The 15757-nt window shown below is 36.2% G+C and overlaps 1 protein-coding gene across 1 annotated transcript in view; it reads left to right on the forward strand.

Moving 5' to 3' along the window:
* MAN1A2 (mannosidase alpha class 1A member 2) overlaps positions 1–15757 on the forward strand; it is a 199777-nt gene that overhangs the window by 51628 nt on the left and 132392 nt on the right. Inside the window, exon 3 of the mRNA XM_021690033.2 lies at positions 5828–5924. Within this exon, the coding sequence (XP_021545708.1) occupies positions 5828–5924 (97 nt within the window). The remainder of the gene's footprint in view (positions 1–5827; positions 5925–15757) is intronic.

Below are 15757 nucleotides of genomic sequence, written 5' to 3' on the forward strand. Positions count from 1 at the left end.
AACAATTGACCTCCGAATTCTTTAAATTGTTTAGTCTCAGAAGTCTTTCAATTTGTTATTCTAGGAATTACTTGGAGATAAAGAGAATGCCAGAGTGTGTGTGTGTCGGGGCGGGGTGGGGGGGAGGTAGGCGGAATTTAGTGAATATTACAGTTAAGTTTTGTTAATTAGAACTGCTGATTCTTGGTAGAGTTTGCCTGTTGTACTGCCTGTGAAGAAAAAGATTTTGTCAGGTTGTAACAGTATCAGCAATGTTTCAAAAGGATTGTTTATCATAAAATAAGACAGAAGTTTAGTTCAAATAGTTAAATATCTACTTGGATATATTCTAGTAATGAATATGAAAGATTTAGCAGGTACTTTAAGCTTGGCCTTATGAATTATTGTGAGACCTTGACCTTGATGGAATCAAAATAGAGCTGTACTCTGATGTTACCTCAGCTCTGGAGTCTCTTTTATGTGCTGGCTGCTAAAGGCACTTTCTTTGGACTGTATTGGGAAAACATTGATAGATTTTTTTTTTTTTGAGATGACTGACCTGCTGTTTTTTTAGATGTCATTAGAATTTATTGAAATACCTTCTTATGTACATAATAATTCAAGTAACTGTGTGTTTAGGGGACTCCCAAGACCACCCACAGCCTCAGTGATTTGCTAGAAGTATTCTCAGAACTTGGCAAAGCTGTTGTATTCATGGTTTTGGTTTATTACAGCAGTAGCATTCGGATTAAAATTAGTAATAGAAAAGGCCCATATGACGGAGTCCAGGAGACACCAGATGCAAGTTTCTAGCTGTCCTCTTCCAGTGGAGTGGTATGGACAGTGCTTAACTCTCCCAGAAGTGATGTGTGGTAAGGAAGTATCACCAACCAGGGAAGTTAACCTGAGCCCTGGTGTCCAGGGTTTTTATTTGAGGTTCATTATGTAGGCGTGGCTGACCTTAGTTCTCCAACACCTCTAAAGGTCAGGCTGATACCATGTGGCCCAAGGCCCCCACCATAAATCACATTGTATGGGTAAACTGTCTGACGTGGCCCAAGGCTACACTTAAACGAAGATACTCCAAAAGGCAGGATAAGAAGATTTAGTGGTTATTTTCCAGGAGTCTGGCACAGGCCAAATCTTTTTTTGGGATGTATAGGGTTTGGACAACCCAGACCTGGTGAGTTAACCCTTTAGAGCACACCATAATATCCAGTGTTCTTACAAGTCAACACGAAACATATTAAGGCCTCCTGTATAGGCTCCTATTAAACATTATGGTCACTGGCTTAGCACGCAGAGAAAGTTGAAACTTAAGCTCATAGGGGAAGAAGCTAACAAGAGGCAAGGTGATGTGAACTGAAGGATACCTGAAAGTTTGAAGAATTAGAGGCATTGTTTACTTCTGAAGGCAGGGGTATAAAATGAAGTTGGAAAGGGATTATTTGAAAATTTTAAAAAGTGCTCTTAACTCCTAGATCCCCAGTTGTCCAGCTTAGGCATCCTAGCTGCTCTCTTCCCTTCCCCAAAAGAAGACTAAAGTGTACTTTTGGAGGGATAAATTAGAGGAGGTCTGGATTTGGGGAAAACCAGTTATGGCTGAGGGAAAACACAAAAAAGGTGGTTAGGGTGGAGGGAATTAAGTGAAAAGTGTTCTGAATATTGAGACCACTTTCTCCTGCTCAGCTCTCAGAATTCTTGCAGCCAGGTTTTTATGTTCAGTAAGTGGAAGATGGGAGGACTTCTCTCCAGAGGGACTGGCCCAAGAGAAAAGACCTTCACTGTTCCTCAGTGAAAACCCCTGGGTTTCACCTGTACTCCCTAAGATGAGGCTCAACTCAAGTTTTGCTCATTCACTGGCAGCATTTAATTATCTTGTAAGTGCTTCCCTCTCATGTGAAGAACAAACCAAAGATCACCACGTGTTTCAGGAAAGTTTCTCACAGCAAAACAGATGAAGAATTCAGGAACTCAGAGAATACAGAAACAATACAGGGAGGACAAAAAAATAACAAAAAAGAATTAACATCATTGGAGTGACAAAAAATGGAACTCATAAAATGAGAACAGTAAGCTATGAAAAAGAACATTTGCAGAATATGAAGGAGCTCTTAGAAATTAAAAAATATGATAGAATTTTAAAATTCAGTAGAAGAGTTGGAAGATAAAATTGAGCAAATCTCTCAGTAGAACAAAGAGATGAGCAAACAAAGTAAGATCAGTCAGGAACATCTAACAAGTGATTAGATGAGGAAAATAGAGAAGAAGTCAATTTAAGAAAATTGGCTAAACCTAAAGAATGTGAGTTTACAGATTGAAAAAACCTACCAACAATGAGCAAAAAAAAAAAAAGAAAAAAAAAAGACTCCTTCTGAAATTTTAGAAAAATAGGCATTCAAAAACGAGCCTAAAAATTTACAGAGGAAAAAAAAGTTTCCACTCAAAAGATGGGATTGTATATAATGGCACCTCAGATTCCTCAACCATAATATTGGAAACTGGAAGAGAGTGGAGCAATGGCTTAGAAAGAATTATATGTTCAGCCAAATTGTGAATCAAATCTGAGGTTAAATTTAGTCATTTTCTCACATTGCTACTGGAAACTATGCTTCAGCACAAAAATAGGAAGAGAAGAGATTTTGGCAACAAGGGATCTGTCACTAGAGAGAGAAAGGAAGGGCATTCTCAGGACTCTGAATAAGGGACTCAGCAGGGTGACTGCTGTGCTTCAGGCAGAGAGAACAGAAGTTGAGGTTAGAGCAGGAGGGATAGCTTCAGGAAGTTTATATCAGGATAAAATGGAATTGATAGTTTATCTGATGTGTTTGATTATACTGAGACAAGTTTTTGAAGCTCAAGTATAATTTGGAAGTAAATTCAGAATTGTTACATTAAAAACCTAAGTAAACAAAAAGACCCAAGCCCTCAGACAAGTAATTAAAAGCAGGAAAAACAAAAATTGCCTAAAGTAATATAATAATTATGAGAAAAACTTGTTGTTAATTACATTGGGAGGATGTGGGCCAGGGAAATATATGTGGGGAAGTGTTATGTGGAGGTAGTGGTATAAAAGAGCTAAATTATCTTAACTATAGGGGAATATAGTACATACCTAAACCTTTTTTTAAAAATCAAGAAATAGCACTATAAACTCCATTTCAAGATATAGCGATAAATAGAGGAACAGGTGAAGGGTGCCTGGGTGGCTTAGTCGGTTAAACAGCTGCCTGTAGCCCAGGTCATGTCATGATCCCAGGGTCCTGGTATCGAGTCCCATGTAGGGCTCTCTGCTCAGCCGGGAGCCTGCTTCTCCCTTTCTCTCTGCCTGCCGCTCCCCCTGCTTGTGCTCACTCTCTCTCTCTCTGCCAAATAAATAAAATCTTTAAAAAAAATTGAGCTTTTTGAGACATGATATGTATAAAATAAAATGTACCTATTTTAAGAGTACTGCTTATTGATGGGTTTTGACAGATGTACATACCTGCATAACAACTATTATCAAGATGTTTATAAACTCAAACGTTTTTCTTGTGCCCCACTCTGGTCAGTCCACCCGATTCCTTGGTCCCAGGTAACTACTGATCTACTTTTAGTCATTATAGATGAAGTTTGTCTTTTTCAGAGCTTTAGTCAAATGGAATCATAAAGTATGAAAGTGTGTGATATTTTGTTTCTGGGCTTTTGCTCAGCATAATTTTTTTGAGATTCATCTATGTGGATTGCACACAAAGGTAATTTTTTTCTTAATAGTATTCCATTGTATAGGTATACCATAACTTGTTTTATTTATTCACCTGTTGAACACTTGTTCAACATTTGTTCCAGTTTTTGGCTATAATGAATAAAGTTGCTATGAACAGTTGTGTACAAGTATGTGTGTGGGCACATGATTTAGTTTTAATTTTGACATTTCAGTCTGTGATCTGTTGCCAGTTAATTTTTTGTTTATTGTCTGAAGTAAGGGCTGTGCTTCAGTTTTTGCCCATAGAGCTTTCTAGTTGTTTCAGCATCATTTGTTGAAAAGATTATCCTTTTCTTATTGAATTACCTTGGCACTTTTATTCAAAATCAAATGACAAAATCAGTAGGTGTTGAGCCTCTTTCTGGACTCATACCTATTCCATAGCCCTTAATGCCAATAGGACACTGTATTGAATAACTTACAGTAAGCTATGACATCAGGTTAAATCCTCCAGCTTTGTTCTTTTTAAAAATTGTTCTGGCGTTTCTGGGTCCTTTGCCTTTCTAGAATTAGCTTCTTTATGAAAATAGAAGGTTGCTGGAGTTTGGGATTTTACTGAATCTGTAGATGAATTGGGAAGAATTATTAACAATATTCAGTGTTCCATGAACATGTTACATGTTTCCACTTAGGTTTTCTTTAATTTCTCAGCAGTGTTTTATATTTCTCAGTATATAATTCTTGTACATATTAATTTATTCTGAAATATTTCATGTTTTTGAAGCTAATATAAATGGAATTATTTTTTAATTTCCATTTCTATTGTTTATTACTAGCATATAGAAATATATTTGATTTTAGTTTTCTGAACTTGTTTCCCTGTTACTTTAATGAAATCATTTACTAATTCTTGTGGAGTTTTCTTTTTTAGATTGCTTAGGATTCTCCTTATACATAGTAATGTGAATAGAGGTACTTTTCCTTTTTGATTTTTATGCCTTTTATTTCTTTTTTTGTATCGTTACACTGGCTAGGACTTCCAGTACATTGTTGAAAATAGGTGGTGAGAATGGACATACTTGATCTCAACTTTAGGGGTTAAGCATTTAGTCTTTTGCCATTAAGTATGATGTTAGCTGTAGGTTTTTTGAAGATCCCCTTTTTAAAAAAGGTTTTAGATGTTTACTTGTAGTTTACTGAGGGTTTTTATCATGAATGGGTGTTGAATCTTGTCAGGTGCTTTGTCTACCTCTATAAAAATGGTTGTATGATGTTTTCCCCTTTATATTCTGAATTATATTGATTGGTGTTTGAATGTTAAATTAATCTTCTATTCCTACGTTAAACTGTACTTGATCATTATGCAGTATCCTCTCTCTATTGCTAGTTTTTGTTAAGGAATTTTGAATCTGTGTTTTAGAGGTATATTGGTTTTCAGTTTCCTTGTAATGTCTTTTTGTCTGGTTTTGGTGTCTGAATAATGCAAACTGCAAAAAAACAAGTTGAGGAATATTTTAATGAATGGTATACTGTTAATTGAATAGATTTTTGATATACCACAGTCCACTATTAAATAATTCAACTGTTACATAATTAAATACTCCGCTTTTGTGTAGCTTGGAGCTCCTTGGGTTGTAAGAAGTGCAGTTCAAACTAGTTGATATAAAAAATATTTATTAGCTTAGTGGCTCTAAAGTAGGGCATCAAGCTTGGCTTGGCTAAGACCACATCTTAGATGTTGTTAATAATATGCACCTCTGTCCTTTCGCTGTTTAGTTTCTCCATGTTGGGGGAGTGTTAGCCCCCATCAGCTCCAAGATGATGTATTACATAGACCTTGAAATTGCAAATCGAGAGAGTCCCTTCATCTATGCATAAAGGGACTTGATTGCTGCTACTTGAATCACACCTATCTAGTCACTTTGTTTAGGTCAGGGTTGGCAAAATATAGCCTGCAGGCCAAGTTTTTTTTCTTCTGTTGTGTAGACTGAGGTTAAACATGGTTATGTGTGTTATCACACTGGTACAAATGTTAATAGAATAGTATCCTAATGTAGGAGATACAGGAGAATGGGTAAGGCTATAGTGATAGATGATCTAGATAGATGAAATAACAGTCTGTGAGTAATGTAAATTGATGGATTATAATTTTTCCTTTCTCAGATGATGAAACATGCCTGGGATAATTATAGGATATATGGATGGGGACATAATGAACTCAGACCTATTGCAAGGAAAGGGCACTCCACCAATATATTTGGTAAGTTTACTTCTTATTATACATCCACTACTATATCCATTTTCTACCTCCATCTTTAAAACAGAATCTAACTTTTTAAGTACTTTATAAAACCTGAGTATTTCTATGTAACAATAATTTGAATTATAATAAGTGTATATATAACATGTACTTTGTTTCTTTTTTTTGCAAGTTTCAGTCAAGATTTAGTGATAGTTGCTTTGGAATATACAGATGATGTGGTAGATTTTCTAATACACACACACACACACACACAGATGCTATAGTCATTTATCTGAGTATTTTGAAGCTTTTTCTGCATTCTTTTTTCTTTAGTATCAGGGAAGTCCAGTACCTATTTATAATTTTTCTTCAAACATAGTTCTGATACTGCTCATATTATAGAGGAGGAGGGGATGCAAAAGAAAGCAGTAGTGCTATGTATACATAAAAAAGTCACATGCCCAGGGTGATTTGGTTGGTAAGGTAAGTGGGTTATGTTGTACATTCACAGTTCCAAGGGAAGGATTAATGTGTGTTTGTGGATGGAGGTCTGGGGAAGAGCTGTGTTCACCTTAGTTTGCTCTAACTTTTTACCTCTCCTGAGTTCACTCCACTTGTTAAGGTTAGTTTAAAAAAGTAAGTTAATTTACTTAACTTTTACTTAACCGAAGGACAAATCTTGAGAATTATCAAGCTGTTCTTTATCGACTTCACCTCTTTCCCCCATTCTCAATTTTTCTTGATGTGATGACTATCTTTTAAGTAATGATAGGTGAAGGCAAGAAAATACTAATGGGGTAGGAAGGCACACATACTAGCTTTATGTAATGTAGTTATCTTTACTAATTATAATGTGCCACCACAGTAATCTTCATAACATTTTTCTTTGTGATATTTGGAAGAATTTTTCTAATACTTGATTTCTCTTATAATCTGTTTATTGCTTGCTTATTTTTTGTAAAAAATAAAGTGACTGAGAAGATCATTTCTCCCAGGTTTGAGAGATGTTGGGATGGAGGAATAATTTTCCTTTAGGTAATCAAAGACACTAGAGATCTTTTAATACAATATTTAAGTTAGTGTCTATCACTTAATGAAATAAAGCATGTTTCCTCAGTAGAGGTTACAGATAGAAAAGTTCCCATTGCTTTGTGGATGCCCCATTATGAGACATTAGTGCAGGAAAATTTATATTTAATGGTTAATTAAAATTAGGTCCTCTTTTCAAGTAAATATTTCTTTATATTAAACTCAGTGGTAAACTTGTGAGTCTTTTTAAAGGATTGGAGTATAAATGTGTACTGAAAATAAGAGTTGGATGTTAATTTTCTACTAGTTTTTTTAAACCTTATTTCTCAGAACATCTACTATATTAACATTTATCAAAGAGGTATGGGTCCTAGGGAAGGTAGTAGGTAAATAGCATACATTATTTCATTTAATCATTGCAGTGACTAAGGAAGAGTTGTTTGCTGAATTTAAATTCAGAATATAAATGAGTTTTTAGGTAACTATTTTAGCGAGCAAAAGGGGTATTTCTTTCTTGACTGAATGTTTTGTTAGAATCCTAATGGAGAAGTTTTGACTTAATTTTTTTTCTATTTAAAAACAATAGCTTTGGGGCGCCTGGGTGGCTCAGATGGTTAAACATCTGCCTTCGGCTCAGGTCATGATTCCAGGGTCCTGGGATCGAGCCCCACATCAGGCTCCTGGCTCAGCAGGGAGCCTGCTTCTCCTTCTCCCTCTGCCTCTCTCCCTGCTCATGCTCTCTCTCTGTGTCTCTGTGTCTCAAATGAATAAATAAAAAAAATCTTTAAAAAAAAAATAGCTTTTTTTTTTTAATGAAAGGTGGTTCTAATTTGTGGTAATTTTGTCAGACTTCTTCAGATGTAAACTTTGTAGATCACTCTTTGGTTAGGTTGGTAAATGAGGACTGGGGCATGGCAGGTTCAAATTATTGTCAGGTGAGTTCTTGCCAGCTGGTTATTAGAGCATTTAAGTTGATTTCGTGGGTAAACTGAGAGTTATCTGTGAGATCCTAAAGGTTAAAGGAAGTTAGAGTTGGAAAGGGAGACTTTACAAAATAAGCCCTTTTATTCTGAGTTAACAAGGTACAGAGGCAAGGTTTTGCCAGTGGTCCTCCATTTCAGAGGGATCATCATGTAAATGAAAGCAATTAAGTACATATCAACAAAAAGTTTTACCTTCTTTGCAACCAATCTGGCAAGAGATCAGTAACGTTAGGGATTCTGTAACTTGGTTTATGAATAAGACTATTTTCCTTTAGAACAATAGTCTTATGCACATTAATAGAAACTTCAATAGTATTTGTATAGTTCATATTGCTGTGGACTGAATTGTGTCCCCCATAAATTTATATGTTGAAGCTCTAACCCCTAAGTCATTATATATGTAGATAGAGTAGGAGTTAATAAATGAGGTCATAAGTGTGGGGCCCTAATCTGATAGGGCTGGAGCCCTTAAGAGAAGAGGAAGAGACACTAGAGCTTGCTCTGCCCATGCACATGCACCAAGAAAAGGTCCTATGAGGACATAGTAGGAAGATGGATGTCTACAAGCCTTCACCAAAATCTGGAACCTTGATTTGGACTTTTACAGCCTCCAGAACTATGAGAAAATAAATTTCTGTTGTTTAAGCCTCCTAGTCTATATATGTCATGATAGCAGCCCAAGCAAAGTAATAAATGTACCATATACTGAGGGCTGGTTTTAGAGATGTATGTGAATGAATTTATTTTGCATTTAAAACAACCCTAAGAGGCAGGTGCTGTGGTTACTGTTTCCATTTTACAGATGAGGAAATTGAAGCACAGTTAGGGTTAACTGTCTTGCCCAAAGTCACCCAGTTAGTGAATGATGGAGCCAAGATTTGAATCCCAGCTGTCTAGTGTCAAGGTCCCTTTTTCTAACCACCATTCCACACTGTTTCAGTAGACTCTTAAGGACAGAAAAACATTAATAGCAGAACACAGGAAAAAATCCATTGTGAGAAGAAAATTTTAGTGAAATGGTAGAAAAAGTGCAAATGCAATCTATAGAATTTTCAGTAATCAAAATTAGGTGCTTGTATCTTTTATTAAAATTTTTGAGTGGTTATAATTTTTTCCCTCCAAATAAGCTAACTAGGGATGGATCATTTATTGTTTGTTTTATATTTTTAGATATTAGTTTATTAAAGGATTAATAAACAAAGCTCAAGACTGTTTCCCACTTACTCTGTTCTTTTTTGCATCTCATATTCTTGCTAGTGAGTATGATTTGGAAGCTTAAAAAAAAAAAAAGGTCTTCTTTTTTTTACTTTTTCGTTGTTTAAACAGAAGAAGTCTAACCAATGGCTGATAGTTCTGAGTGTCTCATTTGACATCCCAAATTCAGTTTGCCTTTACAGAATCAGAATCTTAGAGTTGAAAGGAACTTTAAGTTTAAAAGTCTGGCCTCTATTACAGAACATATAGGCTGGTATTGAACATACAGGAACATACAGGTGAGTATTGAAACTTGTAGTATTTGAGATTATATGGAAAACAACTTAAAATGTGTCCTTTTCCATTTTATTAGCTTTAATTATGAAAAAAATCCTTTAAATGGTAACTGAAATCAGTGTTCCTCTGACTTCTAATAGTTAGCCCTTGTCATTATATGATTCTTTATGTGCAGATAACAGAAAACCTATTTCAAAATGGCTTAAACTAAAAGAAATTTAATCCGTTTAGTGAAGTCCTATCATAGATTGGAGTCCAGCTAAGCTTTTTCTCTATGTCTTTCCTCTGTTTTCCTCTGTGTGTTGGTATCTTCAGACTGGCTCCTTAGCAGGATGGCTGCCTCAGCTCGAAGCTTTATATGTTCATATTACCACATCTGTAGAAAAGAGAACACTGTAGAGAAGGGAGTACTTTGGTTTCTTAGAAACTTCATTGAAAGACTCATTGTTTCTTGTTTCTAATTGGCTTTTGTGCCCATCCTCGAACCAAATGCTGTTCCCAGGTGGGTGGCATATATTCCTTTGGTTTTACCTAGTTAAGGCAGACTCCTGGAGCTAGTAAGTGCAAAGAAGGAAATGTTGCTGGACGTAAATTAGCACTGGTATTAATTATTCCAACAGTGATTCATGGAATGAATTCGTTTTACTTAGACATTCTGGAGAACAAAAAGTTTTATTATGGATAGGTCTCTTTGTATTTAAAAGAAGGAATTTTGATTTGGAAAAGAGTGTTACTAACTTTGCAGTGGTTTTTGAAGTATGCTTTTATTTTCAGTACGTGTCTATGTATGTATCTATATGTGTTTGTGTAAATTCTTTTTGCTATTTCCAACTTAACTGGGTTTTGACTTCTAATATTTTGTCAAGGGTTTTTGCATTTATATTTTGCATTATATTTGTCTTGTTTTGATACCAGGGTAATGCTGGCCTCATAAAATGAATTTGGAAGTGTTCTCTGCTCTTCATATTTCTGGAAGAGATAGTTTAACATTGATTTTATTTTCTTCTTTAGTGTTGGTAAGATTCACCAGTGAAGCCATTGGCATCTGGAGATTTTTTTTTCTGGGAGGTTTTTAATCTGTAAATTCCGTTTCTCTAGCAGTAAGGACCAATCAATTTATCTACAATTGACTCTTGAACAATACGGTTGTGAACTGCATGGGTCCACTTATATGTGAGTTTTTTTTTGATAAATACAGTATAGTAGTATATATTCTCTTATGATTTTTTTCAAATTTTTATTTAAATTCTGGTTAGCTAACATACAGTGCAATATTGGTTTCATGAGTAGAATTCAGTGATTCATCACTTACATACAACACCCAGTGCTCATCACAAGTGCCCTCCTTAATACGCATCACCCATCTCTAGCCCATTCCCCCACCCACCTCCCTCATCAACTCTTAGATTGTTCTCTATCATTAAGAGTCTTTTTTTTTTTTTTAAAGATTTTATTTATTTATTTGAGAGAGAGATAGCAAGAGATAGAGCATGAACAGGGGAGAGAGGGAGAAATAGGCTCCCCACTGAGCCAGGAGCCCTATGCTGGGCTTGATCCCAGTACCCTGGGATCATGACCTGAGCTGAAGGCAGATGCCTAACTGACTGAACCACCCAGGCACCCCTATCATTAAGAGTCTTTTACAGTTTTTTTCCCTCTCTCTTTTTTCTTTTTTTCCCCTTCCCATATATTCATCTGTTTTGTTTCTTAAATTCCACATGAGTGAAATCATATGGTATTTGTCTTACTGTGACTGACTTATTTTGCTTAGCATAATACACTCTAGCTCCATCCACCTTATTGCAAATGGCAGGATTTCATTCTTTTTGATGGCTGAGTAATATTCTGTGGTGTGTGGTGCATGCGTGTGTGTGTGTGTGTGTACATAGTATACATATATATGTATATATAACTTATTTATCCATTCAACCGTTGATGGACATTTGGGCTCTCTCCTATAGTTGGGCTATAAACAATTGGGGTGCATGTAGCCTCTTATGATTTATTAATAACATTTTTTCTAGCATACTTTATTGTAAGAATATAGTTTATAATACATATACAAAATATGTGTTAATCAACTCTTTGTTATCAGTAAGGCTGCTAGTAAGCAGTAGGCAATTTGTGGTTAAATTTTGGGGGATTCAAAAATTACACATGGGTTTTTGACTGCATTGGGAGCCAGCACCCTTAACCCAGGGTTCTTTAGTTTAGGGTTCTAAGTTTTGGTAGTTTGTGTTTTTTGAGGAATTGGTTCGTTTCATCTTAGCTATTGCTTTTATGTGTGTAGAGTGTTTGGAGGATTGCCTTGTTATCTTTTGATTGTTTGTGGCAGCTGTAGTGATAATCCCTTTTAATTCCTAATATTAGTAATTCATGTTTTTTTTTCTTTGTCAGTCCTGCTAGAAGCTTGGTTTCATTGATCTTTTAAAATAATTTATCGTGGTTCACTTTATTTTTTTTTTTATTCAAGTAATAACCAACATAGAGTGTTATACTAGTTTTAAGTGTACAATATAATGATACAGAAATTCTCTACATTATTCAGTGCTCATCGTTATAAGGGTACTCTTAATCCTCTTCACCTATTTCACCCACCCCCCACCAAACTCCCCTCTGTAACCATCAGTTATTCTCTATAGTTAAGAGTTTGTTTCTTGGTTTACCTCTTTTTTTCTCCCCCCCCATGTTCGTTTGTTCTGTTTCTTAATTTCCACATAGGAGTGAAATCATACGGTATTTGTCTTTCTCTGGCTTACTTATTTCACTTAGCATTATATCGTCTAGATCCATCCATGTTGTTGCAGATGGCAAGATTTTATTCTTTTTTTATGGCTGAGTGATAGTCTATTGTATATGTATACCACATCTTTTTTTATCCACTTATCTGTCAGTGGATACTTGGGTTGTTTCCCTGTCTTGGCTATTATCAACAATGCTGCAGTAAACATAGGGGTGCATTTATCTTTTTAAATTTGTTTTCATTTTCTTTAGGTAAATAGCCAGTAGTGGAATTACTGGATCATATAGTAATTCTGTTTTTAATTTTTTAAGGAACCTTCATACTGTTTTCTACAGTTGTCTGCACCAGCTTGTATTCCCACTAATGGTACTTGAGGGTTCCTTTTTCTCCACATCCTTGCCAGCTCTTGTTATTTATTGTGTCTTTGGTTTTAACATTCTGATAGGTGTGAGGTGATAATCTCATAGTGGTTTGTTTTGCATTTCCCTGATGATAAGTGATGTTAAGTATCCTTTCATGTGTCTGCTGCCCATCTATATATCTTCTTTGGAAAAATGTCTGTTCATTGATCTTTTTAATATTTTCTTTGTGTTTTCAATTTCTTTGATTTTTGCTCTTTATTACTTTCTTTCTTCCACAGATTTGGGTAGATTTAGCTCTTTTCTGATTTCTTTAAGTGGAAGTCTAGAGTATGGATTTGAGATCCTCTTTTTATCCACTTATCTGTCAGTGGATACTTGGGTTGCTTTTTAATGCTATAATTTAACTCTGAGGTGCTGCTTTAGTTATATCCCAAAGATTTTGATATGCTGTGTTTTAATTTTCATTAAATTCAGTATGTTTTAAAATTTCCCTTGAGGAACCTTCCTGCACTGTTGGTGGGAATGCAAACTGGTGCAACCACTATGGAAAGCAGTATGGAGGGTCTTCAAAAAGTTAAAAATAGAGCTATCCTATGACCCAGCAATTACACTGCTAGGTATTATCTGAAGGATACAGAAATACTAATTTAAAGGGATACATGCACCCTGATGTTTATAGCAGCATTATTTACAATAGCCAAATTATGGAAAGAGACTAAATTTCCATCAATTGATGAATGGATAAAGAAGATGTGGTATAGATAGTCCAAGATGGAGGGGGACTAGGAGACCTTAGTTTCATCTGGTCCCAGGTTGAACTAAATAGCTGTCAAATCATTCTGAACAACTGTGAACTCAACCAGAGATCTAAGAAAAGAATTGCTGCAATTCTACAAATAGAAAAGTGACACTTCTGCAAGGTAGGAGGTGCAGACAAGTGAATCCAAGGTGATACATGGGCAGATAAGCCTTGGGGGGGAGGGAGCCTCTGTAAGCCAGCTACTGGAAAGCGATATAACAGTGGAGTGCAAAATCAGAACTTGTAGAAGTTTGCTCCAGTGAGGGACATCCCTGCCTGAAAGGCTCTTAGGTGGCAAAGCAGGGCAGAATCCTAGGTGGGACAGTGTGGTCTCAGGATTCCTGGGGTTACAGAAAGACCAGGGGTGCCTGAGTGTGGCAGAGCTCCCAGGTGTCCGAGTGGGGAAGCTGGCTGCAATCAAGTGAGCCCAGGAGTGGGCTTTCAGCTTGGTGTTGCCATAAACCACAAACCCCTGCACGGTTGGGTGACTGCTCTCAGAGCAGGGGCCCAGCAAGTGGCAGAACCATGGCGAGATCCCCTTCCATCCCCTGGGAGGAGCGGCACAGGTGCACACTGCAGTAGTCTGCAGGATGTGAATGGAGCTTGTGTGCCTGAGGTAGAAACTTTTCTTGGTCATAGGCTGGGTCATAGGCTGGTAGAGCACGGAGTGCAGCTGGAGACCAGGGAGAGAGGAGTGATTGCTTTTCCCTGAGGGCAGCTGAAGAGTGGGGCCCTGAGCTTTCAGCTCTGGGGCTGGAGATTGGGAGGCCTCCATTTTCATTCTCGTCCTCTACAGCAATGCGGGAAAACCTTCAGGGAACAAAAGCAACATAGAACAATCCTGAGCAGCTTCCTTAGCCGGGCCCCCTGGCAAGGGTGGTGCAGTTCCATCTGGGGCAAAGACACCTGAGGATCAATGCAATAGGCCCCTCCCCCAGAAGATCAGAAAGAACATCCAGCCAAGACCAAGTGTACCAGTCACACAGAACTGTAAAACTCCAGTACTGGGGGAAAATAGTATATAGAATTCATGTTTTTTTCCCCACGATTCTTTAGCTTTCAATTTTAATTTTTTTCTCTTCCCTTTTTCAAACAATTTTTTATTTTATCAGCTCTTTTTTTTTTTATCTTTTTAAATTTTCATCTTTAAATTTACATTCTGTCCTTTCATTGTATTTAATTTTATTTTTGTATATATATATATGTTTTCCTTCTTTACAATTTTAGGATGCAGTTTCTTCTAACAAACAGACCAAAATACACCCAGAATCTAGTGTATTGCTCTGTTCTTGTCACCTGTCTGATCATATTTTCTTTCTTTTTCTTCCTTTTCTTTTTTTAGTCTTTTTTAATTTTCATCTTTACAGTTACATTCTATCCTTTCAATGTATTTAATTTTATTTTTGTATATATATTTTGTATATATATATATATTTTGTATATATATACATCTTTAAAGTTTTGGGATGTGGTTTCTTCTGACAAACAGACCAGAATACACTCAAGATATAGTGTACTGCTCTGTTCTGTTTATAGTCCTTCTTTTTTTGGCTTTTAATTTTCATTTTTACAGTTACATTCTGTCCTTTAATTGTATTTAATTGTATTCCTGTACATACATATTTTTCTTCCTTTACAATTTTGGGATCTAGTTTTCTAACAGACCAAGATACACAGAGGATCCAGTGTATTGCTCTGTTTTATTCACATGTCTGATTATATTCACTCTTTTTAAAAATTTTATTTATTTTTTTTTCCATTTTGGGTCTCTTCTGATTTGGTTAGTGTATATTTCTCTGGGGTTGTTGTTGCCCTTTTAGTATTTTATTCTCTTGTTCATCTATTCCTCTTTGGACAGAATGACAAGGTGGAAAAACTTACCTCAAAAAAGAGAATAAGAGGCAGTACTGACTGCTAGGGACCTAATCAGTATGGATGTAAGTAAGATGTCAGAACTAGAGTCCAGAATAACGATTATAAAGATACTAGCTGGGCTTGAAAAAAGCATAGAAGACACTAGAGAATCCTTTTCTGGAGAAATAAAAGAACTAAAATCTAACCAAATCAAAATAAAAAAGGCTATTAATGAGATGCAATAAAAAATGGAGTCTCTAACTGCTAGGATAAATGAGGCAGAGGGGAGAATTAGAGCTATAGAAGACAAAATGATGGAGAATGAAGACCGAGAAGAGAGATAAACAACTACTGGACCACAAGGGGAGAATCGAGACATAAGTGATACCATAAAGCGAAACAATATTAGAATAAATGGGATCCCAGAAGAACAGAAAAGAGGGAGAGAGAGAGAAAGATAGAGAGGGAGGCAGAAAGTATATCGGAGCAAGTTAGAGCAGAGACCTTCACTCATCTGGGGAAGGAAACAGGCATTCAAGTCCAGGAGGCACAGAGAACCCCCTTCAAAATCAATAAAAATCGGTCAACAC

Source organism: Neomonachus schauinslandi, chromosome 4 (genome assembly GCF_002201575.2).
Source record: "Neomonachus schauinslandi chromosome 4, ASM220157v2, whole genome shotgun sequence".
NCBI classification, from domain to species: Eukaryota; Metazoa; Chordata; class Mammalia; order Carnivora; family Phocidae; genus Neomonachus; species Neomonachus schauinslandi.